Genomic DNA, 24,875 nt, shown 5'->3' with positions numbered 1-24,875 from the left:
CATGGTAACAGGAACTGCATTGTACTGGGTTAAAGGTATTCCTTACCTATTTGTCATGAGTTTTATCCTTCCTGTATTGGAATGTTTTTATAATTTTTATTTTGTATTAGCAGAGTACTGCATATACGTGCAGCACTTACAAATGCCTAAGTGGTGGTATTCCTCAGGCAGATATTTTAGTAGTGCGACTTGTGTTTTTGTTTGGCTGAACTGTGTTCCCTTTGCTACTTCTTCATGAACCGAACTGATCTCTTTTTTAGATGGTGTATTCAGATTTTGAGAACTCCACCAAAAGAAGTCAAGTAATTTCACGTGGAATTCTTATATTCAGCTAAAACTGTAGGTGTTATTTGGATTCTTTTACCTGTTTTAATAATCTGAATGCAATTAATCAGAGGCATTAATCCACTTGCTAGCTGAGAAATATTCCCAGTTATTAACAGGGAATGTCTTGATTAAAATGAAGCAAACCAAAAATCCCTAATGCCCAAACTACACCTGCATCTCCTACTGTTTATGCTGACAACTTGACTTTGCTTTTTTTGGTCAGACATTAAGAAGTGACCTTCTTGGGCAAGTATTTCTTGCTCAGCCTGAGGAACCATGGTGACAGAGTTTGGGTGTTTTGCCTCAGTCTGCAAGTCACTTGGTCTTGCACCTGTCCTGTGCAGGAACATTTTCTCTGCAGCTCTTATGTGCAACTTTGCTTTGTACAACTCATGCTTTCAGAAGAAACTCAAATCAGTTTTACCTTAGGTAGTTGTTGCAGTCACATAACAACAGTGGGGACTCAACATAAGCTACTTAAATCTGTTGGCACGCTGCAGCGTGTTTGAGTGAAGCATCCACAGGAGAACCTCTGACTCTCCCTCCATTTATAGTGACAAAGTAACCAATTTGGATGTAAAGTTTGACTGGAGACCAGAATTCAAGCAGTACAGTAAGCTGGATGTAGGGTTTATGTGGATCCCTCTGATACTGCACCAGCCTTTCCAACGTGCACAAGTCACTTGTGTGGCTGGCTGGCAGAGCTGTTGAAGGGAGCAGGTTCCCAAGGTGGTGAGGAAGCTCTTGTGAGTTTCACTGTGTTACTGCAGGAGTGGTGGTGGATGTTCAGAAAAGGTGATGAGTTAGAGTGTAACACTTTCAGGAGTTACAGGAGGAAATAACAGATATGAGATGAGAAGTCACAGTAGGAATAAAATGCCAGTAGAGGTGGTATATGTATGGATAAGAATATATTCTTGTATATGCATGCGCTTAAGCTTTTTATTTTGCAATCTTGATGAAAGTGAGGTTTTTATAAAACAGTGTGGTTGCAGTGGATCATTTCTTCCCACAAGCTTTTTCAGCTCATTGATTTGAGGCATGGTTGACTTTATAAATTACCAGAGGCTCATTTTTCTCCAACATATACTGCAGGCATTTATTTTATTCTGCAAAGCAGAGCATTGCTTGTGATTATTTAACTTTTACTGATACCTATGAGCCATATCAGCACTGACATACATTAACAAAATCCCCAGCTCTCTCCCAGCAATTGCCTAGCACAATAAGCCTTCACTTTCTTCCTTTGCAAATAAGGTATAACATATTTCTCATTTTCCTGTACTGTGCTCTGCAGAGTCTCATTCCATGGTTGTTGAACTGAAACAAATAATCTGATTTCACTCATGACCCATTGCTAAAGCTACGGTGTAATGATTAAAGGCTCATATTTCTTGGCCAGGGAGAAAATGAAATTTAACTGAAGACTTATAATGATGTAAAAGTAGTACCTTCTGGAACATAAACCCCAATTTTAACTAGGTAATTGTGCAAAATCCATGGTCAATCTGTATCAATTTGTGATTTTCCTTATTAGTTTAAACCTCCTTGCTCTGCCTATGCCCATTTAAAGCTTCTTCAATACTAGTGGCAATTTTTGAAATAGAAAAGTGTGTACTGATGTATTGTCATTGGAACAAATCAGCAGGAAGGTAAACTGCAATCTCTTAGCTTATGACAGATATTATGGCTTGGCAGCTCCTCTTCTTTTAACATTTGCTATGGGATGTTCTAAGAGAAACATGAGAACTGGTAGCTAAGTGTAGGGAAGTGTGCTGCGTGTTGAAATTGCCGTGACTTAATTAAGAAATAGTTTTTTTAAAATTAAAATATTAAAATAATAGCTTCAGATTTTTAAAATCACTTGGTTGTTTCTCATGTTGATGCAACATCATTATTCTGTTGCCTGATAAAATGAGCTAGAAATGGAGACACTTTCAGTGAAAAATACATGGGAATTTTTAATAAAAAGTCAAGATGAAACAAAAGTAGTTCAAGTTTTATCTTCATTTCTACAGTTCCGCAAGGATTTATGAAAACTTATTTGCAAATATTATCTGTGCTTTATCTGTGTAAAATAGTTTCTGGGAGACACTAAATGATTTTGACGTTTCCTAGTTTGAATAGGTCTCTTTTGTGAAGGTGTTGACTGTAGTTAGAAATGTAGCAATACTTATTTCAGAACCAGTTTGTGAGAGAGAGTGCCATTTGCAGGCACGCCTGAGCATTTACATGTCTTCAAACACATCAGTTATTGAGATGGAAATTTTCAGGATTACTCCTGGGGTTTGATGCCTTCCTGGTCAAACTGTCAATTCTTCAGCAGGAAAAATTGTACTAAAGCCTGGTGATGGCAAGGGGCTCCAAAATACATTTTGAAATTGGGCTGGATTCTTTAAAAAGACCTTTCTGCTGGAAATGGGCAAACTTTAAAACTTTGAAGAATGTAAAGGTTTTGGTTACTGAAAGTTTCTCTAGAGTAGGTGGGAAGTAGACTTAGGCAAATTACCACTAGGGCTCACAGCTGTTAAATTATAATTCCTTTTTTTTTTCTCAAAATATATGGGTGTCACTAAAGCTAGAGGCATTTCTTTTGACTATGTTTTTGTTTCTCTACTGAAAAAAAAAAGAAGGGAAACTTGGATAACTGCTCTCTGAAACTGGAGAAACATCTATTATGCTTTTAGCCATCGGATGTCACCAGAGTACAGAGAGTAAGTATTAGATGATGTGGAACTGATTTATGACTTCCCTGGCTGTTTATTTTGTACTGGGAAGGCTCCAGCCTTGGAGAGACTTTCTCAAATCAGTAGTCTCAGCATCTTGACCAGTTTCATCATGTCTCTGATTCTCTTAAATTCAGAGTATTGAGCATGAAATAGGTTCAGCATCATGGTCTGCCTCTCTAGGGTCATTGACAAGAGTGAAGCAGGAGAGGAAGCAAACAAGAGGTGAACAAATATCACCACACAATTCAGCCTTGGTATTTCCCTGCCTCTTACAGTGGCATAATTGGCAGAAGCCTTGAAAACCACTTGTGTCCCCACTGCACACATAGTGCTGAGATTGCTAATTAGCTCATGTACCTCATTTGCTCCCTGCTGTTGGGTCGTGGTGCCCTGCCAGGTTGGGTGGCTTGGCCTCTGCTCTGTCAGGGGCCTTTTGGGCAGCCCTGGGCACTGCCAGGGCTTTGCTGTAAACACTGAACCTGCAGTGGCTCAGCTGAGTCTGGGCACCTCTGCGGGAGTCTCAGTACAAACACATTAACTAAGGCACTGGAGACCCTTACAAAAGACCCTTGAGAACCAGATGAGGCTCCAGTGAGTCTTTAAGGACTTTATGCTTTGAGATGGGAAAAGTTAAATGAGTATGTTTTTTAACAGTAAGATTTCTTCCAGGTGATGTGGCATTATAAATGGACTTTAGGGCATTTTAGTTGTAAAGCTTGACTTTAAGTTTCAGCTACTATATGGACAGTCCTGGTTGAAGGTCTTGCTTTCCATCAGTGATGGTGCAATGCAGGTCTGTGAAAATAAAAATTTGGTTTAACTACCTTGTAGGAGTCAATAGTAAATATATTTATTATATATATATATGTTCTGTATTTTCTGAATAATTTCTATGTAGCATTGCTGTTCCTGTGCTAATATGAAATACCTTAATTCTTACTGGTGAACATTTCCAGAATTAAGCATTACTGTGGGACCTATGGAATCTACCTTTCAGTGACACATAAAGGAGGGACACAGAAGGGGAGACATCCCTTCTGCATTGACATCCAGAATCTGTTGGAGAAATAAGTGAGAGATGTGACATAAGAGATTTTATTTAAGCACTTGATAGGAAGAAGCTTTGTAAAATGTTTTCAGATCAATGCTTGGAAGTGCCACTCTGATGCAATATGAAAATTGCTGTAAGGAGTATAAAGTGAGAAAGGATTTGAGGCTTGTGGGGAAAAAATAAGACTTCTTGGAGATAAAAAAACAATGCCTTTGTAATCTATAAAAGGAGAAAGACATTCTGAAATGGGAAAAGTATTGAAATGGAGTAAATTAGAGGAAAAATATGAACAGTGACAAGCAAACCAAAATGCCTGCAAAGCTGGAGATAATGAAATGACAGGGATAAAATACAGAAGATTTGAAGAAAAAATATGATGGAATGTGTCAGTTAATGGTAATTTAAAAGACTGTGAATCCAACTAAACTGAAAGAGAGCTGGTTAGGCAGCTAGTTGTAAATTTAATACAGGTGTTTATTGATTTGCTAAAAGTGATCTTTTTTCAGTAACTAAAGTAACTTTTTTCAGTGTCTCACAGTTGATAGGTTTTGAGATAAACAGTGGTACTCTCAGTAGTAGTGTGCATTTCTAGGAGGTGAGGATGGACTCAATATGAGAAGTGCCTTTGTCTGAGGGAAACTTATGTGCATTTAAAGTGCATCCCAAGTGAAACAGGTACAGCAGAAAACCATCCTGCACTAGAGGGCTGGATCGAAGTGGGAAGCAGAATTACAGATGTCAGGAGCATTTTCATGTTCTTCTAATGCAAAAGTCTTCATTGGGATCTTATGAGTTCATGACAAGACCACTTCAGATGTCTTGTGAAACAAACCTCACAGTATCAGATTGCACCTGAGCTGGAAGCAAGCTGTTTCTCTGCGCTTTCTGCTATTTGATAGGAGCACATTTTTCCTGCATTTTACTCCCATTTTCTACCTTTGCAGGTTTTTCAGCTTATAAGTAAGCAGAATTGACTATTCTGTTCCAGTCACCTATATTTGAATCTGAACTTGGATGTGATCTGACCACAAGGGCTAAGCAGATTGAAAATGAAGAGTTCACTTGGTGTATATCCTTTCCCAATTCTAAATCTACAGGGTAAAAAGCACTGGTATTTATTTTGAGCCTATCTGTGTTACTTTGTCTGTCAAAGATTTTTGCCTGAAATATTTTACTTTTTCATTTGTCACTTTCAAGATATATTCCATAGGGAATGAAAGATCTTTTGGGTGTAGATGTTCACATTTGGAAAAAGAAAAGCAAGTGAATGGGCATTGCAGGATCTCTAAAAAATGTTTATGCCAAAATATAAATGTGGTCAAGAAAGGAAAGGAGCTAAAAAAAGAAAAAAGCTCATGAAGATATTCTTCTCTGAGAGGGTCAGAGGGGTTTGTATTTCATTGAAAATTATACATGCGTATGGTCCCGGAGATAATACTAGCAGGATGTAAATATTTACATCAGTATGATATTTTAGAGCAACAACTTTGTTTTGGTGGAACATTGACCTATGGGTTGAAGAAAAAACTACTTAGATATACATCAGATTAATGACAAAATTAATCATTTTTATAGGGAGAAGTGAAAGATGGGATGTTTTTTATACTTAGCTTCATTGGATTTTAACCACATGTTCCCTAAATGAGCATTTAAAAATTGCATGTAGCTTTTTTCCAGGTTACTAAGTTATAGATATGACCTTTTCATATTTTGAAATATAATCTTAGTCTTGCACAGTATTTGGCTTTCTTCTTTGATTGAAATCCCGAGGTGGAATGAATGTACTGTGTGACTGAAAATAATCTGTTTAAGCCTGAAATTGCTGGAGGGAGGCGTGTTGGCATGCCCACTGCAGGGAAGCCCTGGAGATGGCCTTGATTTGTGAGAAAGCAGCTTTGCAGGGCATGGAGGTGCCACAGACAGTTTGTAGGCGTTGCCTGATGCTCTTGGAGCCACCTTCTGCTGTGATGCTGTTTCAGTGCTCTCACTGGGGGACAGCTGTGAGTTTTGCTGGGGAATAATGACAGTGTTTTCACACAGCCACTGCTTTCAGTTGTGAAATCAGTTTGTTTTATTCATCGTGAATGTTGATAAAGTGTGTGTGTGTTTGTACATATACTGTGTGTACACTTCTATAAATGTAAACATATTCTAAAGCCAGGCTTGTCTTCTAGGACAAAAAACTCCTCATTTTGGTATATGCTGAGCACTTCTGAATGAGTTTTTGGGTCTTGTACTACTGAAATTCCTTCTAATGTAAATATTTTTGTTTTTAGTTGAGAGATTTTTTTGGTGTTTTCATGTAGCATGAGAGGTAAATGTTGAATGGAAAAGTAGAATTCAAAGTTAAGATTAAATTTCATGCCAATTTGAAAGCAATATGTTTTGGTATTTCTTTTTATAAGTTCCTTCACTAATTTTATTGGAAAGCACATCTGAAGCATTTCACCATTTACCAACGTAGTGGAGAAGGGTATAATTCTGTTCTAGGTTGTATCAAGTAATATAATAAGTACTACATTTTGGTGTCTTTCTCTTAAAAAAAATCAATGTGATTTTTTTGTTTTTGTTTGCTTGTTTGTATCAGTTTAACCATGGGAGTGACATCTTTGTGGTTCTAGATAACTTTTCAATTTCAGCAAGGAGTGTCTCACCATTCTCTTCAAAATAATGCAAAGAGGTTTTGAAAAATAAACACTTTCTTACCCAGATTTGGCAATACTTAATCACTGGGTGAACACAAGGACCAGTTTCTATAGAGAAGGAAATGAAATCTAGTACTTGGGGTTTTTTTTCTTTTTTTCTTTTCCCCAGCCTTGTCTTTGGCTCCTGCAACCTCCAAAAGAAAAAAGCCCCTCAAATTCCAATGAAGATTGTCAGGAAGGGTTATACTGCAATGAAGACGTGACTACAGACCCTTACAAATTTTGTTTAGAATATGTTTTCTGGTTTGCAGACCAAGTATTCTGCAGAAGAAAAAGTAAGGTGCAGAAAAGAATGATGGGAGATGTACCTACTATGCAAAACCAGAGAAAAAATAAGATCCAGAAGCTCTTGTCAGCTAAAGTTTTGTGACCCATACATCTGTGGAGTGTGAATTTTAAAACCAAATACAGACAGTACATATGTAAAAAAATATTTGTAAATTTTGAACAGAACTGACACCTATTCTAGCAGAATAGCAGAAGGATCATCTTTCTCCTCATCCACTGAATTCTGATTTTTCCTTGTAGAATATATGCAGAAATGTTTCAGGGTGTTATGTGGATGTATGGGTATAACAAGAATTACTGAAAATAACAACAAGTGGGCATTCAGGGTTACAAGTAAGACTTCAGAAACTAAGATTTAAATTATGGGGAGTCGTTCTGAGTGCCAAATTTTTGTTTCTGCTAGTAAGTAGTGTCCTTTAGAGTGCAAATTGTCTTAACTAACCTTTCATCAATGGGTTGGTTGTTCGTGTGTTCTCTTTTACGTGGACAATGCGTTACCACTTCTGTAGAAGGTTCAGGTATGAAATAGGTGATAATTTTATTTGGAAGTAAAATAGGTGTGTTTTCCTTATATAAAAGGTCTTGGTTCTCACTTGAATAATCATTGATCTCTGATAGCCATCACAGACTAGCTGTGGTGGCTATCTTTTAACTCTGATTCTACCTCCCAGAATGCTATTTCCCAATGCTGCTCTTAGGTTAAAAAAAATAAATTGTGTACCTAACACGATGAAGTGTGCATGTGGAGAATATGGGAGATTTTTTCACTACTTTTAGGAGCAGAGAATTCAGAGGCTTCTTACCTGGTATACTCATGTTTGCCCAGATCCAGTGTGGGACCAGAGAGCAGCGTACAGCATAACCTTAGGGCAGAAAAGCCTGGCAGCCTTATTTCAGAGGCTATGGGCCATGGGGCTTGTGGAAAACATCTTCTCCTCTGCCAGCCCATCTGACATTGCAGAGCAGGTCTGGGGTCCTGAGCCTGCCAGGCTGAGCCAAGTCAGCACCCAGGAGCTTGGAACCCCAGCTGTGCCCCTGCTGTGGGCACAGCTCACTGACTGCAGAGTTGTTGCTTGCCCAGGGCTTGGATTTGGGATGTTGCAGACACATATGCCCTGGGTTGTGCTGCCTGGCCCTTGGCATCCTTGTCCCAGAGCCATCTTCCCCCGAGTGCCTGGTGCCCGTGTGAGCCAGCAGTGCAGTAGCAGCTGGGGACCAACTGTGTTGCTACACCTCATTATTGGGAGAGAAGTGTGGGAGAGAAGTGTGGAGAGAAAGCTGTAATTACATTTAACATAACCACTGTGCTCTCAAATCTACCAAATGTAAGATGGCTGTTTGCTCTTCACAACTTCATTTTTATTATTAGAAGACAGAGGCATATTAGTTAAAATGATGAATGACTTCTTTGCTTAGTGTAGGTATTGATTGCTTTCACTTTGTGACAGGTCTGAAATGCACATACTTGAGAAAATCCAAGTAGACTTTATGCACTTGACAGGCTTGACTGAATTGCAAAGGTCTAAGAATTTGTTCAGGAAATTAGTTCAGCTTGACACACATTGGAAAGAGCTGCTCTTTTCATTCATGTATACAGGGAAGGATTATTAACTGAAAAAGAATATCAACAACAAAAATGCAGCAGGGGATTTGTGTGAGATAGTCCTGTTTTCCTGCAAGATGTGGCAGAAGTGTGAATAAACTATGTGGAAAGGCATGTTGAATGCAGTCTGGTAATCAGTTCTGTTATATCTGACACTGATCTTGTGAGTAGGACTGAAAGTCAAGTGCCTGCAATCAGTGGAGAAGTGTAGATGCGTTGCCATTACAAATTAAGTAGTCTAATTGTATTTGGTTGACTTTGTTGTGGTATTTGAAATTTATTAGGCCATTTCCTGGCATGCAGAAAATATTTTGTGATGTTTTTAGAAATGCACATATTTTTTAAGTTACGTGAGTGAAGGTGTGGCTCTGATAGGACCTGTTAGTCCAGGCAAACCCTTGTTAACATCTTTAACTTCTTAAGATTTTAATCATGTGTTAAAAAAAGGGGAAGAAATAGTTCTGAGGAGGATGTGCCCACTCAGGCAATTCCAGTTGAGCTGTCTTACTTGTTTTTCCCCTTTCTCATAAGTTTTCTTTTGTTTCCTGCCCATATCAACCTTCTGGAAATTGTTCCAGCCACCTCTGCATTTGGTGTTGCTCTTTTGGATTCTCAGTACACATTGGAAGAGCTAATTCCAAGGACAGTGTTTGTAGACCATAATGATGATAAGATTTAGCAATAACCAAACTCCTTAGAGGAAAGATTATTAACCTGACCATAATATTATGTTAGAGGTCAACTGACAACTACTGCTTACTTTGAGTTTTGATTTTTCTTGTTGTTTTTCATTTTAGTTGTTTGTTTTAGTACAGGGCAAGATGCTCACTTTTGCTTGTTGTTTCATAAGGGGTTTTGGTCATTTGCAAAATCTTGTTAATACTGTGTTGGAAAATTAATAATTTATTTTTGGTTGCTGCATCTTTCCTTTTTGTTGCAGCAGAAACTTTTTTAGAGATTGAAGTATAACTGAATCCATTATATCAAATTTTGTGCATTTTCTCATCCCTTTATTTAGTCACATTAAGTGAGATGCAGTAGGTACCTTTTAGGGGACCTGATACTATCTCCAGGTGAAGTTTACAGATAATAAGAAATGCATGGGAGTATCTGACAGTGACTTTAAAATTCCTTTAATAAAACTTATGATATCAATAAAATATTGAGAAGGACAGAAATATACCAGGGAAATTGCATTACTTCTTAAAATGTTCTAAAATACATAAATCGTCTATATATGAATACGTGAATCTGACTATAAAGGATTTAGCAGTTAGAGCTTTAGATCATGCTGTTTTACACTTAGTATGCCATGTAGCATGATCCAGCGATGTTATAAATACAAAGGAATTTTTTTTTGGTCCAGGAAGGGAAAGGAGGATTGGAAGAGAAAACAATGTTTTCATTAGCAGCTTTACCATTTAGCTGTCTGACAGGCATTCTACATCTACTTGTCATTCAAAGAAATCTCAAAGATGAATGGATAATTCATTCATTAAATGGCACCAGAAGGGAGTTGCCTTATTCAAATAATCTGACCGAAGTGTCAGTTTGACAAAAATTCCAGTTTTGAGTGTGCTTAGACTTTTGTGTTATGTGTTTGTTACTGCAGCATTGTTAACCCTTGGGGATAAGGGATACAAAGGAAATATTAACGTAAGGTGTTGAAGCTTCTGAGGTTGCTGAGGGCATTTGTTGCTTTGTGGCAACACATCTGCTAGTTGTGTTACAAAAGAAAGATGGAATATGTGTTAGTGACTTGACACACTAGTAAATCCTGGCATCTCTTGGGAAATTCCCAAGGGATATACCAAGGCCAGGTATCCTTGTGGTATATTAAGGTTATTGCATCTAGCCTTCTGATGGAAAAATGTGAAAACTTTAGGAAGGACTTCTCTGCTTGTTGTGGGTATTGATTCATTTAAATTCAGCATCCAGAAAGTTTTAATTACTCTGCTTTGGAAATTGCATCTTACGTGTTGCTGCTGGGACTTTGTGGTACTTCAGTGTGTTTGGGGCTAAAATTGCACATGTTCCTTTTTCAACTCTGAACTCATTATTGTATTTTGGTGAATAACATGTAGAACAAACAAAATCTGCCTGCAAAGTGTTTTTGCTTGAGCTTCTAATCTAAATTGAGAAATATATCCTCCTCTACGAGAATGTGATTAAGCTTGTGTCATTGCTCAACCTTGAAGATGAAACAGCTCTCCCCAGCTGGCAAAATGACGATTTCACACTTGTTTCTAACTCTGAATCATCCTCAGGCATTGCACCTTAAAATCAAAAACCTATTGTACATGTACAAGATTTTAGATTCTGTTTATAGAAATCCAACAGTTGCTAGTTTTTTCTGTCTCAAGGGCTGGCTTTTCAGGTAGGAAGATAAAGAATGCTGTTGGAAAATATCTACTTATATCAGAAATGTTTATAAATTACTTTTCTCCTGGTAGTTAGTATGAATATCTACAAAATATTATGTGACAAAATAGGGGTTTTTATGCAATACAAATGAAAATATTTTTACTTGATTATAATGGACTGTTCATAATGCTCTTCTTAATCTTTGACCAATGCAGCAGTCTGAACTCCCCAAATGCTTATAAGAGTCCTAAGCTAATGCACCAGCTCTTACTTTTAATAATTCAAACACAGTAAGACTTTGATATATCAGCAAAATACCTTTCTCACTTGTGGGACCTGAGGGAAAGGGGAGGTTGGGTTTTGCTAGAGGATGGATGCTCCATGGCATTTCTGGTGTGCTCCTACTCTTCAATTTTGGCATCATAGCTGAAATAAGTGCGTTACATTCTTTATCCAGAAGTTCTAGATTGAAGTTTGTGGGCATGTTGGTTCTGTCTGGTTTGCATGTGGCCTTTGGATAAATAGTGTTCTACCTTTTTGAAGTCATCCAGAGAAATTAAGATTTGGGAGCAACAGAGTGATGTAAGTGAAAGAAGGTCACGTTGTAAAGCAGTTGGTTTGAGAATCTGACTCTCTGGTATACAGTCTCTAGATGGCTGACAGCAGCAGAGGAGCTTTCTTTTGGTGACAGCAGAGACAGCAAATTGCATCTTTTCATTGCATTAGGTGGGAGTGTAAGTAAAAAGTGCACATCTGGTGCTGATGTGCAGACACCAGTAATCTTGCAAAGTAAAGTCCTTAATCTGATCACTTAAACTTGTCCCTTCAGTTTGAAATGGGCTGTTATAGGCAGTTATTTCCCAATTAAATTGGAAAGCTGAATTAATCTATATAATAAAATTTGAGGCAGCTAAATGTAAAACACTATAGCAACCTAAAGATACCATTACTAAAATTACTTTTAGGAGGGGACAGTGGCATGACTGAACCCTCTTTCCTTGCCAGGGAGAAGGGGGTACTGAGGAATTACTCCTGATGATAAATTGTTGGGTGTAAATGAGCTGTATTCAGCCCTGAGCAGCTCACAAGGGAATAGTGGCACTGAGTGAGGTACCTGTGCTTCTTCACTAAGATCAGAGGGGCAGCCAGGAGGAAGTCTGAGGGGAAGTAGTAATGGTTGTGCTGTCCACAGAGCCCAGATAATTGTTGTGTCTGTAATGGAAATTGCCCACCTTTGGTTTTAATAGCAACAAAAAACCCATAGAATTTTCCCAGCCTAGTTAATGACCATAACTCACATGAGCAGCCTTGCATGTTGAGAAATGAAAGTGAACACCAGAATAATGCATCATGTTCACTATCTTTTATGGGAAAATAAAGGGGAAGGGAAGCCTCAAAATCTGTCTCATTTCTACTCAGCCAATGTAAATATCTTTACTTATACGTTTGAGGTTCAAGATTTTCTCTCTGTGTACTTTCACATTAAATGCTTAATTACTGTCTAAAAATGTACAGAACTTCAGTGATATTTTCTTAAGTCATATAAATAAATTAAGATAGTATCAGAAAACAATGCTACAGTCAGGAGGTGCTTTTAACCTTTAGATTGTAATGTATAGGTCTGGTAGTTCTCCTTCTAGTTTTCATTGGATTTTTATACTTCCCCTATGAATTTTTATTTTGTTTTCATTGTCCACCGATCAGAAGGGTTTTCTTAGAATAGAAATTTCTGCTGACATGTCAACATTGGACTGTGTTATAAAGATAAAATTTGATGTCACAGCTGCAGGTTCACAGCAAGATCTTGTTTAAGACAGATAGTGATGCTTGCTTAAGACAAGGCTCAGATAGTAAACAGATTAGCTAGCTGTGTTGCACAGCTTTAATTATGATGATATCTACAAAATCCAACTCCTCAGAGTTACAACTACATGACAAAAGCACATTTGATAATTTTCCTTTGGTCCAAAATGGTCCCAGAGATGCTGAGTGACACAAGTAAAGGGTTGTGACTATAGCTCTGAATATAACTATGTACAATTTCTTCTTGCATTACAGTGCATTTTCTTGTTTTAAAGATATTTTTTTGTGACTTGGAAAATTTGGAAACTGCTAGTTAGGTAAGAAGGATAAACACAAAACTTGATCTGTATTTATAACCCTTTATCTTTTTTTTTTTTCTCTTTCTAAACAGGAATGAAAATCTGCACAGATGCTCTCAGTGCAAGGTTGCTAAATACTGTGGTAGAACTTGTCAGGTAAGATAAAAATAACACCTATAAAGGGTTTAAGAAAATAGGCATTTGAAGACTTCTTTTACAGTCTCCATAAGTTTTGCATGTTGTCATACCTTCACACTGTAATTTATTTGTAGTTTTGGACAGAGTGGTTAAAAATGCTGGCTTGTTTTATTTGAGTATTTTTAAAGCTACAAATGTGAGATTCTGGTAAGTACAAAAGACAAAAATAAGTTGTGTGGTGTTTGACTGTACTTGTTGAGAGGGGGAGGAATAATTCCTAAGCTTGTCTGTAGATTGGAAGCTCTGATTCAATTTTGCAGTAAAGCAATTTGTATTTCAGGAGTACTTTTTATAATAGTAAATTGTATATTCCAATTTTTTAAGAGGAAATAAGGGTCAAGAATCTGTTGAGAAGAGAAGGCTTTAAGGAAAACTGCATCTCTGAGGAGTTTTTCAAGGAGAAAAGTGGTGCATGGCAGGAGGACAAGGGACAACAGGCTTAAGTTGAAAGACCAGAGGTTTGCATGGGATACAAGGAAAAGCTCTTGATAGCCAAGAGATGGGACAGGCTGGCCAGGGTGTTTGTGTGATCTCTGTGTTTGAAGGTTTGGAGACCCTACTGGATAAAGCTCTGAGCTGGGTCTGACCCCAGAGCTGACCCTGCTTTGCAACTAGAGCTCTCTATAGATCCATTCAGCCTGAGGTAACCTGGGATCCTACCCTAGGAAATATTTCTCAAAGGTGAAAAGTTCTCAAAGGCCTAAAACCTCAACTTTTATATTTGACTTGATATAGAGGATTGCCTTGTAGGGCACTTGAAGTTTTAAATGGTTCCTCTTAGTTTTGCACTGTGATTTTTTTTTTTTTGGTGGTAGGGTGAGGGTTGGTAGTGGTTAGTTTTTTAGGTGGGGGTGTGTGTGTAATTTTTTTTCCTTTTCCTAAATAGAGAAAAATGAAGAAAAGAAGTTACTGGTCAAAGTGGACTAGCAGTAATACTCTATAAATTTTTAAGCTAAGTCTTTGACATTTCAACGATCATGGAATTAAAGCATCATCAAATGGTTAGTGTTGGAAGGGACCTTAGAGATCATCTAGTTCCTTGGGCAGACATCTTCCCCTAGATCAGGTTGCTCAAAGCATTGCTCAAAGCATGCCATCCAACCTGGCATCAAACACTTCCAGGGATGGAGCATCCACAGCTTCTTTGGACAACCTGTTCCAGTGCTTCACTACCCTTACAGTAAAGAAGTTCTTCCTGATGTCTAAGCTAAGTATACTCTCTCTATATAAGTTTGAAGCCATCTTCTTTTGTCCTATCACTACATGCCCTTGTAACCAGTCCCTCTCCAGGTCTTTAGTGGGCCCCCCCATTCAGGTACTGGAGGGCTGCTGCAAGGTCTGTCTCAGTGAGAGAGGTGGTCCAGCTCTCTGGTCATCTTTGTAGCCCTCCTCTGGACTTGCTCCATGTTTTTCTTGTGTTGGGGTCCCCAGAGCTGGAGCAGGACTCCAGGTGGGGTCTCACCACAGTGGAGCAGAGGGGCAGAGTCCTTTTCCCTGCTTTGGATGCAGCCCAGGACACATTTGGCTCTCTAGGCTGTGAGTGCCCATCACAGGGTCACATTGAGCTTCTTGTCAACCAATACCCCCAAGTCTTTCACCTCAGGGCTGATCTTGTCACGTATCATGTGCTTCTGTAAACAATTCTGCTTTAATATAATCTGTAGTGTTCTCAAGATCCCACAAATCCCTCCTTTTAGGGATTAAAACATATGGGGAGGGAAAAGAGGAAGAAGTGTCATTTTGATTCATCGTATGGCAAATGTGTGCAATGTACATTAGGTGCTTACTGTAGCATCAATAATAATGCCACAGGTAGATTTATTATGGGAGATCATAAGGAAAACATGGCCATTAAGACTATAAAAGACCAAAGTATTTGCCAGGTAAAACATCTTCTAAGAGAGTCATTGGTAAAGCTTCTGTTGGTAGGTCTCTAATATGAGATGGGACTGTGGGCACTGACCAGCAATCTGACTGCAAAATGTCATGCAATGTGCAAAGTGTCATGCAATAACTTGTTCAAATCAGGTGTAGAGGCAATGGAGGTAGGAACTGGAGCTTCCTCTTTGAGAAGCACAACTGTCTGAACATTCTTAAAGGATTCATAAGGGATAGCCTGAAGCCATCTTGAGTGTCTTTGCTTTGTGCTTCCAGCTCTGGAGTTTGAATGCTTGGAGCCATCCAGAGCTGTAGGTAAGGATTTCAGTGAGACAGGCTACTGCCGCTTTAAGTAATCTGCACTTAACACACTCTGTATTGGCAGTTACATAATTTTTTGAACTGTTTATATAAATCAATTAACATTGAATTAATGTATGTAATATCCTGTGATATTAGGTAGTGATAGAGAATAACAGGAAAAAAGAAGTTATTTTGTAGTCAAAGCAGTAAATTTATTGGGATTGATGGCTTGAAGCAGTTTTATTTTACAGATAAAACTGAGACCAGCCAGATTTCTTTGTTCTTGAGAACTGTCTTTTGATTCATATTGTGAATTGTGCTGCTCTGGTTTTATAGCAGCTGTTAGGAAAGCTAAACCAAATGCTTTGTGCCCTACTTGGCCTCTGTAGCTTAAGTGCAATTCGTTAATATGTGCACTTCTAATTGAACTAATTGGTCAACAAATAAACAGCAGGGTATTGATGAAACTGCATTTTGCACATTAAAAAAGTGAATATTAGTAAAACAGGACTATTTTAGTTTTATAAATACAGATAACTTTGAAGTGCAAATTATGCAGTTGAATTTGCAGTTCACACTTAGTTGCAGAATGATTTAATTATTTTTGAATGTGTGATGCTGCAACTCAAAATAGGCTTAACAACTGTAATTTTTCTGGAGTTTTGTAATTTATACATTATACGAAAACAGAATTAATACAAAAAAAATCTGAATTTAAAAAGTTTAATTCGATAGGTGTATGGGTCTAGAATAATGGTGGATTTTGTGAAAGAATCTTCAATGTAAATACTACAGTGGATTTATATTTCAGATATAAATAAAACCAAAATATATAAAAAACCAAAAGGAGCAATTTTTTGTAAGCTGCAAATATCTTGTAAAAATCTTCATTTGCTTTAAAATGTGAAGTAGTACAAAAAAGTATCTTCAGACTAACCTTAAGGAGAAGAAACAGTCTTTGGAAATACCTCTCTTTTTTGTAACTTGCAGTGATAATAGTTATCTTTTAAGGGAATATGTATGCAGAGCCAGTAGTCCTGAAAAAAATCTATAAACAAATCAGAATACCCGTTTTTTAAAAAATCTCCATAATGTCTGTTTTAAAGATCATGAGTGAGTTGTTCCAAATTAAAAAAATTCCTATTATTTTTCCTTTTCAGGCCAATTGGAGCAAGCTGTTTTAATTTAATTTAAAATATATTAGAAATGTGAAACTGGAATTTATCACAAGAAATCCTTTGGGCTAACCTTTTGCAACTGAATTCTGAGTTCAGGATCAAGTACATATAGATTTTTTGCTTTTAATTTTTAAATATTTTTTTTTTCACTCAGACCTAATTGGTTTTTACTCCTATTTGACATTTCCCTGTTGCAGTCCCTTTTCCACTGGTTGTTGCCTAATTTCATAAGCTACCTTCCTTCAAGCAATGTTATGTTCGTTGGGTGTCCCTCCAAAGGTAGGGTTATCACATCTGCTGCTCCTCATAATCACTGTTGTAATCACTTGTGGCAATGTTTATTAATGTGGTGTATCCCATGGATTGGGGACCAGTGATATAGATGATCATCCCTGAAAAGTGGAAGAGTAATTTCAGGCAGAATTCAGAATGTAATATTATCAAACATTATTGAAACAGTGTAATAAAATTAAAATGTCATAATTAAAAAAAGACATTTTGTGAAAATTCAAACAGTCCTTTGGAAATTACAGATTATTTGCTTTTAACAGATCAAAACCTTCCAATGGAAAAGTATCTTTTTCTTTTTTTTGTTAATAAGCTCTAGCCTTTAACAGCTTTTTGTTAACGCATTAATCTGCAGGAAGCATTCTTTTTTTGTGATCTTGCATGGAAGACAAGGGAAACCTTTGTTTCATCAACATTGCTTCAGGAACTTTTGTAGATTCAGGCTCCAAAGGGAGACAGCAATACCATATGTCTGTGAAAGAATTGGATGTGCATTGGCGAAATCGCTGAGCTGAAAATATGCAAGACATTGCAGGTGTTTGTGAGGGGTCTTTGCCCGTGACCTGAGGCAGCAGGAGGTGATCCTGGCTTGTGCAGGGAGGAGTTGGAATTGTTCTGGTGCTGGTTCAGTATGGAAGGGGCTAGTAGCGGACCTGTTAGCCAAAGGAGCGAGAAGAAGCTGATAAGGAGCTTTCTCCAAGGCCATAACCAAGGAGATCGGGAGAAGAAAGAAGAGCATTCTGCAGCTGGATGAAGCATTTTTAGAAAGTTAGGTGGAGTCATTGTAACTTTTCACCAATAGCATGGTATTGACTTATTGTGGCCAATAGTTAAGGTAGAAGAAGGGTAAACAACTGGAAAGTGTATAAAAGATCAGCCATTTTCACTAATAAAGTGTTGCCAGCTGAGACTGCTTGTGGTCTCTGCTTTGTGTCGTGACCGCCTCGACTGCCACAGTTCAGTGGGCAGACTCTGAAGCTGCCACCCGTGAAGAGCTCTGTGCTGCACCATCTCCGTAGCCATGTGGGTGCTGACCATTTTCCTCTTGGTGAAGCCTGAGGATTTGCGCTTGGGATGCACAGAGATTGAAGGAGAGACAATGCTTTGGGAGGAGAAAAACAGAAAGATATTCTTTCCAAGTTTCTAAGTGTAGTGAAACCTTGAGCAGGAGGGTTTTGTATTGCCCTGTACTGTTCACTTGCCTCTCTTCTATTAGTGTTCATTTCTAGCAGGAGAAAAAGGAGTCATTGCAAAATTGGAAGACCTTCCATGGCATGGAGGAGAAGGGTCATACAGGTGGCCATGTCTCTGCACTACAGTGTTTACACTCATGCTGGATATAGAATATAAAGCCTTGACTGAAAGCCAGGATACACAGAATAAAGAAAACCCTTCCACCAGGAAATGTGATATTAACATAAGTCCAACTAATAAATATTTTTAGAGACTGACTTTAAATTAGGTCTCTCCAGGGTCACAAATCTTTGTTTTCATATTGTCCTGTGATTTGTATCCATGTTGTATGGATAGAAAGAAAAAATATTGTTGAATTTCATTATATTTAATGCATTTGGAACTTTCCTCTCTCTCCCTTTCCATTTGGGAATAAGTGACTGGCAATCCCTGTTCTATTCTAGCTCCTTCTGCGGAGGAATCAGAATGATTCCTTTTTAGCATCAGTTTTGACCAAAGTGCTTTTTCACTAAAGGCATGTGTTTAAACTATTCTTACCACGTGGGAATGCTCTCAAAGAAACATGGCATGTGATGCTATGTGATCCAGAATATTTAATCTCATTAGAGCTATATTGGTTGGGTAAGTTATTAATCATTTTGATGTCACCTCTAGCATGTTTAAAATTCTGTGCAGCATTTATGTAGAGGAAAAAATTTGACAGTAAAGGCATATTCCTAGGGACATTTTTAGTTTAAGTTGGATAAAAATGCCAATATAATTATATTACACTGAACGATGTCTGGACATTTACAAGGATGACTTTGTTTTTTCTAGACAACGATAATTCTATTCAGCACTATATACTTAACTTTTATTTGCCAGACAGCATGTGACACTAACTGTATTTGGATTAATGCCTTCTTGGTGTCATTTTTTTTCTCCTTGTAGAGTTATAGGTAAAAGAAATGAAATCACAAATCTCTCATGTATATGAAAAAAATAAAAAGTTCCATTTATTTATTACACATAAGCCACAGGGGAAAAAATCCTGAATTAAATATAATAAATGCTACTGGTGCTGAAGCCTAGTTACCTGAAACAATTCCCTCACTTATGCAGCTTAGGAAAAAATTGTGTGAGTGCCTTTGGAGTCTTTATAACTCTCATGTCAGCATCTCCAGGTCTGACGTGCCCTTACACATAGCTCTGCCATTTTATCTTTTTTTAAAATTGCTGAACATGTACCTAACATTAGACAATCATTTTCTCTGTGGCACTCACCTAACAGGAACTGGTTTTCTGTGTTCATGTTTTTGTTCCTTTACTGCATATTTGTGAGAAAATGTCACCTTCAGAAGCCCTTGGTTCTGAGTACTTGTCATTGTAGCAAATTTTCATTGTGTCATGTTCTTCTAATTTGCTATTAAAGCTATTTGAAACAGCTGTCTGGCTTCAGACATGAATTGTGAATATGCAAATAAAATGTGTAAATATGTAGTGTGTTAGACTTTTTGTATATTCTAAGCAGAATTTTCTGCTTGTGGAGACAGAAGACAGGGAAAAAAAAGTGATCAGAAATTTTCTTTCAAAATATTTCTTTAGCTGAAGACTCATTCTTGCTACTTTTCTGCGCTAATCTTGGGGCAACAATGAATGCTAGAGAAAATAAGAAACATATTTCAATGTTTCCTTCATCTTATCATGCTGACTTCCCTGCTATGGGAGTGTTAGTCTGTCTCTGCTATTCTAATTAAAGTGGCCCATGAAACAAAATTTCAGGTGTAGGTAATAAATATAACTAAAATATTGTTGGTTCTGTCTTCTGTTTTGGTATCAGTGACCACTCCTGGTCTGAACTGTGAAAAATATCACTACCAATCCTCCCAGCTGTGGGCATTGATATCTCATCAGCTCAGGGATATTTGGGGACAGTTTTTGCAGCAATGAAAACTTGACCATTGCATTAGAGCAGCTGCATTTAGACTCTGAAGGCCTCTACAGTCCTGATTGCTGAGTGAACACGTGCCTGGAGTTTTGTGTGTATCAGATAGCATCCTTTCTAGCTCTCTTCAGTCTTGTGAAGTATGCAGCTACCTACTGTAGCTGCTTCATGTAACAACAGAGGAGAATTAGTGCATATTGTTTTGAGCATCTTTGTGTGCATGTTTAACTATAGATAACTATATATATGTAAAATATGTGTGTACATATAAAAAAAGTAGGATACAGTTTATGTAAAATAAAATGCACCTGATTTTCTTTTTCTTCCTTTTAAAAATATCCTGATAGAAAGAAGCTTGGCTGGACCACAAGCAGGAATGCAAATGTCTTAAGAGCATCGAGCCCAATTTTCCTCCAGACTCGGTCAGACTTGCTGGAAGGATTGTTTTTAAACTAGTAAGTGATGTTCTTTTAGAATTGATTCAGTGCAGTACATTCTGGTAAATACTTTCTCACTCTACATTTTTAATGCAATTATGAACTACAAAGCTGAAGTGACTGGGAGTGCTGGAAAAAATTAGACTGCAAATTGCATTACAAGTTTACTGATTAGTTTGCAGAAATGCTGAAAGGATCAAGAGATTCCAAACCAGACATAACTAAGCTTAAGGGACATGTTTATTGACTTTCTTTTCCTATGGCTATGTGGCAGCATTCTCAGCTTATTTGTGCCTGGAAGCAAAACATAGGGAGGCACTGTTTTCCCTTCAATACTACTGAAGTTATTGGTGGTTTTCTGTTAACCTAATGGAAACCTCATAAAGTGTTGTTTGAATGAATGGTTAGGGCAGAAGCACTGGTAACTAGCCCTTTCTTTAGAGGGCACAATGGCATGCTTTCCATGCTGGATTCTCTTAATCTCAATTACCTTTTTTAATGTTTTTCTAAATTCTCTTGGAAGTCCTGGGTGTTTGACATTCCCACGGTTTGATTACTTTATATGGACTAAATTTTCTGATAGTTTAAGCAGCTTATAAATGTGTGGGATTGTAAATCAAAAGGGATTTGCTCATTTTTTTGCTGAACCTGCTATGATGCTGTGTGTGTTGGATAAAAGTGCAGGCCTTTGTTGTGGTCTGAGGCGATAAAATATGATTTCACACTTATACATTGTTGTGAAGAGTTTGTGCATGATAGCTTTAAAGGGCAAATATGTACTTAGCAATACTGTGCATTAATTAGAGTCACATGAACTCTGAAACTACAAACTCATAATCTGATTTCAATTGTGCTCTAAAGAGCTAAAGTAAGTTACTCAAGGTAAGCTGCTGAAGTGTTAAAAAAATATCAAAATGAGTAGGAGGTCTTACAACAACAAAGAAATTTAATTTTTTAGGACAGTGTATGCAAAATCTGGGATTTATGTTGATGCTGTTGGCCTTACCTGATTATCTTACATGCTTATCACACCTAATAATCAGTCTTGTAGTGTTTGCAGGATAAAACATGTTATGTGAGTGTTAATTATCTGTTTTTCCTCTACAGCTCAGACAATCAGTATGCCCTTCTGAGAAACTCTACTGTTTTTCTGATCTTCAGTCAAGTAAGTAATTGCCAGCCAGACTTCAGGAAATACTACCTAGGTCTGCTTTATGAAAGGGCCATCTGATTTTCTTGCAGCTTGCCTTCTGAATGTTTGCTCTGTGGAGTAACAGAATCTAAGACAAAAACCTCTGTGGGAAAGCACAGTTATTTCAAAGATAAAAGGGAAAACATGCCTGTTGTCTTGAAGCAAAGTCTTCCTGATTTTTTTTTTTTTTTGCTTAAGTATTTTTATTTTTGCATTTTACAATGAACATCTTGCCTGCTCATTTTTTCATTTACCCAATGTCTCCCTTACTACATACAGTGTCAATATTTCTGCATCCATAGACAATAGCACATATACTTTTACATTGAGGTTTTACTTTTCTAATACTTACGTGCTATTGCATAAAGCTTCAAGATGACCTCCAGGGACAGGGAAGAATGTTAAATCTAAAAGTGATATGTGTATGTTTTTCTTCTACATGACCTTTCAATAGAGAAAAAAGATGAAATGATGCAATTATTACTTTTGTGGCTTCACAAGTTTCAACTGCTTGAGTAGAAAAAGATGCTCATTACAATCTCTCAGCAGAGCAAATGTTGAAATAGGAAACATCTTTTCCATATTTTGTGGCATCTTAAAAACTTAGAAAGGAAGAAGTACATCCTTGGTTCATTTTTGTATCTTGTTTAGAGGGATTTTCTGGAGAGTAATGTAAATATTTTGATTACCTCAATGTTTTTAAGTATCATCTGGAGTTTTGGCTACAAACCAGCTTAATCAATTGGTGTAGTACCCGTATAAACACAAAAAATGTAACACATAGTATTAATTTTACTTCTGAACACCCTGACGTTCTGCTGCCTTCTTTCGAACTGCAAGGGCAAAAGACTTTAACAAGGCAGCAAATTAAAATAGATAGATTTCAGTTATTTAAAACATAGTGATTTTCTGCAACGGATATTCTCAATTCATGTCACAAAGGTTTATGGAAAACAGATGCTTCAAATTAAGTTAAAATTATGTAGACTATGGACTTTTATGCTTCATTACACTGCTGGGATCCAAGGAAAGTGTCTTTATTATACCAATAGCTGATTGCAGAGTGGTGCAGGAGGAACTGGACTGGAAGAGTCTCCATTTAAAAATGAAATATTGATCACTTGTACAGCAGTTGTCTCTAATGTGGGCAAAGATTGTTTTGTAACTGATTGTTCCATGCAAACTGGTTTCTCAGTCCCCTTCAGGAGCTGATCTCAGCTTTCCTGGACTTGGCTGGAGACAGGGGGAGTAGTGTGATAAGTTGTCTGGAGAGAAGCTTTGTGTTAAACAGGCCTGAGCTGCAATGGATAGATGGTACAAAAGTCTGTAGAGTGGCCAGAAGCTTCTGCTAAAATTCTCATTCTGAAGGAAATGGTGATGTGGCCTGTGATACAGATGGGATGACTGTCCTCTCACTGATACAGAAAGAACTGGTACATAGCCGGTTAGTTGAGGAGAAGACAAATGAGAGATGCATATGTAGCGTTCCATCTGTTCTTACTCTGAGTCTTAGTAACAATTCCTGTGAAATCTTCTTAACTCCAGAGCACCAAGTGTTTAGGACATTGACACATTATCTGAACTTGGTACTTCAGGCTACAGTACAAATGGCCTATGCATAATCTTATGTAAAGGTTTTGGCTGACTCTTTACTTGTGTTGTTTTCCTGGCTTCCTTGTTAGAGTGAATAGATGGTCTTTGTGGTTTTGGAGAAAAAAATCCAAAAGTGTTTTAGGTTGGTGTGAGAATTTGTAGTAGCTATGATGTTTTTTTTGCTGCCTCTGTATGCTCCAAAAGCTCCTGTTATTTATTAACAATTTCCCTGTTTGCTGCACAATTTATGAATGTTGTTGATAAAGCTTTTGTTTCTTTGGGTACTTAATGGAATTTATAGGAGAATCAGAAATGCATTTACATTAGAGGTCTATGTATGTAGGAGAAAAGATTTCGTTGAACAGAGTTACATGAACTAGGAATACAGGCTGTAATCTGAAAAAAACATTTTTAGGAAGCATCTTTGTAATAGAAGATAATGTTTCAACACTAATTAGAAATGTGACAGAATTCTCATTCATCCGCTTTTAATCTTTTTTTTTTTTGGTTTTTCCCCTCCACTTGTAATTCCCAAATATTTTATTTTTGAAAATTATTATAGGCATATGCTGTCTCATTTTCTTTACATTATTACTTTTCAACATTACTTTATACTGTTGGTTGATTTTTAGTGTGATAGGCATATAAACTGAATAGAAGTGTATGAAGTTTAAACACTTTTTAATGATCTGCTAAAACATATAACACATGAAAAACCACAAAGCATGTGGAGGCATCCAGCCCTTGATGAAGTTCTTTTCCAATCTCCATAGTTCCTTGAAATTCCTCTATATGTCCTGAAACTCAGATTAAGTAGGAGGGGCCTCTTCTGAAAAACATGAATAGAGGTGCTTTATAATAAAGTGATATTTACTTATTATTCTTTCATATTCATTGTTTACCTGTTGCACTGTATGAAATTCCTTTTGTTCATAAATACTTTTCTGTTTCATCTGCTAGCATAAAGTGTTTCTGACGCATCTATGGAGAATGCAGTATAAAAGTATGTACTGCTGCATAAAGTTCCAAGCATATTTCTAATGTGGTTAATGTTACAAACCCAGATGCCTAATTTTTGTATGTAATGTCTTACATCTGCTTACACATCTCCTTTATCTATTGGCTTTTGATCTTTAACTTGCTGTTTCATTCAAATGATTTGGCAGTAGCAACCTGATAAACTGTACTGTGTGTTGATAGGTAACTGTCACAAAAAATGAGAAATGTCTGCCCTCTGTCAAGATTAATTCCTGGACTGGAAATGTCTAGACTGTATGGCTGCCATTGGATATTTTCAAAATGTTGGTGAAATGTTCTGTTTATGACATGATCTACTTTTTTTTTCCCTTCCCCAATAAGACACTGAACAGTTAAGTGAAGAAATGAAAGATGGCCTCAGGCACCTTGCGCAGACTTTGCAACTGTATTTGAAAACTGAGATCCAGGATGAGTCTCAACTGCCACCTGCAATTGACTTTTTTCAGATCTTCACAAAAGTAAGTGTTAAAATCTGGTTACTTG

At 37.3% G+C, this 24,875-nt stretch overlaps 1 protein-coding gene across 5 annotated transcripts in view; it reads left to right on the top strand.

Annotated features, from left to right (window-relative positions):
* Nucleotides 1-24,875, top strand: part of SMYD3 (SET and MYND domain containing 3) — a 383,126-nt gene that overhangs the window by 31,220 nt on the left and 327,031 nt on the right. For all 5 annotated transcript variants that reach the window (XM_074537272.1, XM_005489722.4, XM_005489721.4 and 2 more), the window contains exons 2-5: nt 13,262-13,325; nt 20,480-20,587; nt 21,677-21,734; nt 24,714-24,850. In XM_074537272.1, the coding sequence (XP_074393373.1) occupies nt 13,262-13,325; nt 20,480-20,587; nt 21,677-21,734; nt 24,714-24,850 (367 nt within the window). The remainder of the gene's footprint in view (nt 1-13,261; nt 13,326-20,479; nt 20,588-21,676; nt 21,735-24,713; nt 24,851-24,875) is intronic.

The sequence above is a fragment of the Zonotrichia albicollis genome, chromosome 3 (assembly GCF_047830755.1).
Source record: "Zonotrichia albicollis isolate bZonAlb1 chromosome 3, bZonAlb1.hap1, whole genome shotgun sequence".
Lineage (NCBI taxonomy): Eukaryota > Metazoa > Chordata > Aves > Passeriformes > Passerellidae > Zonotrichia > Zonotrichia albicollis.
The sequence above is the reverse complement of the archived record's forward strand: the minus strand, read 5'-3'. Positions and strand labels throughout refer to the sequence as shown.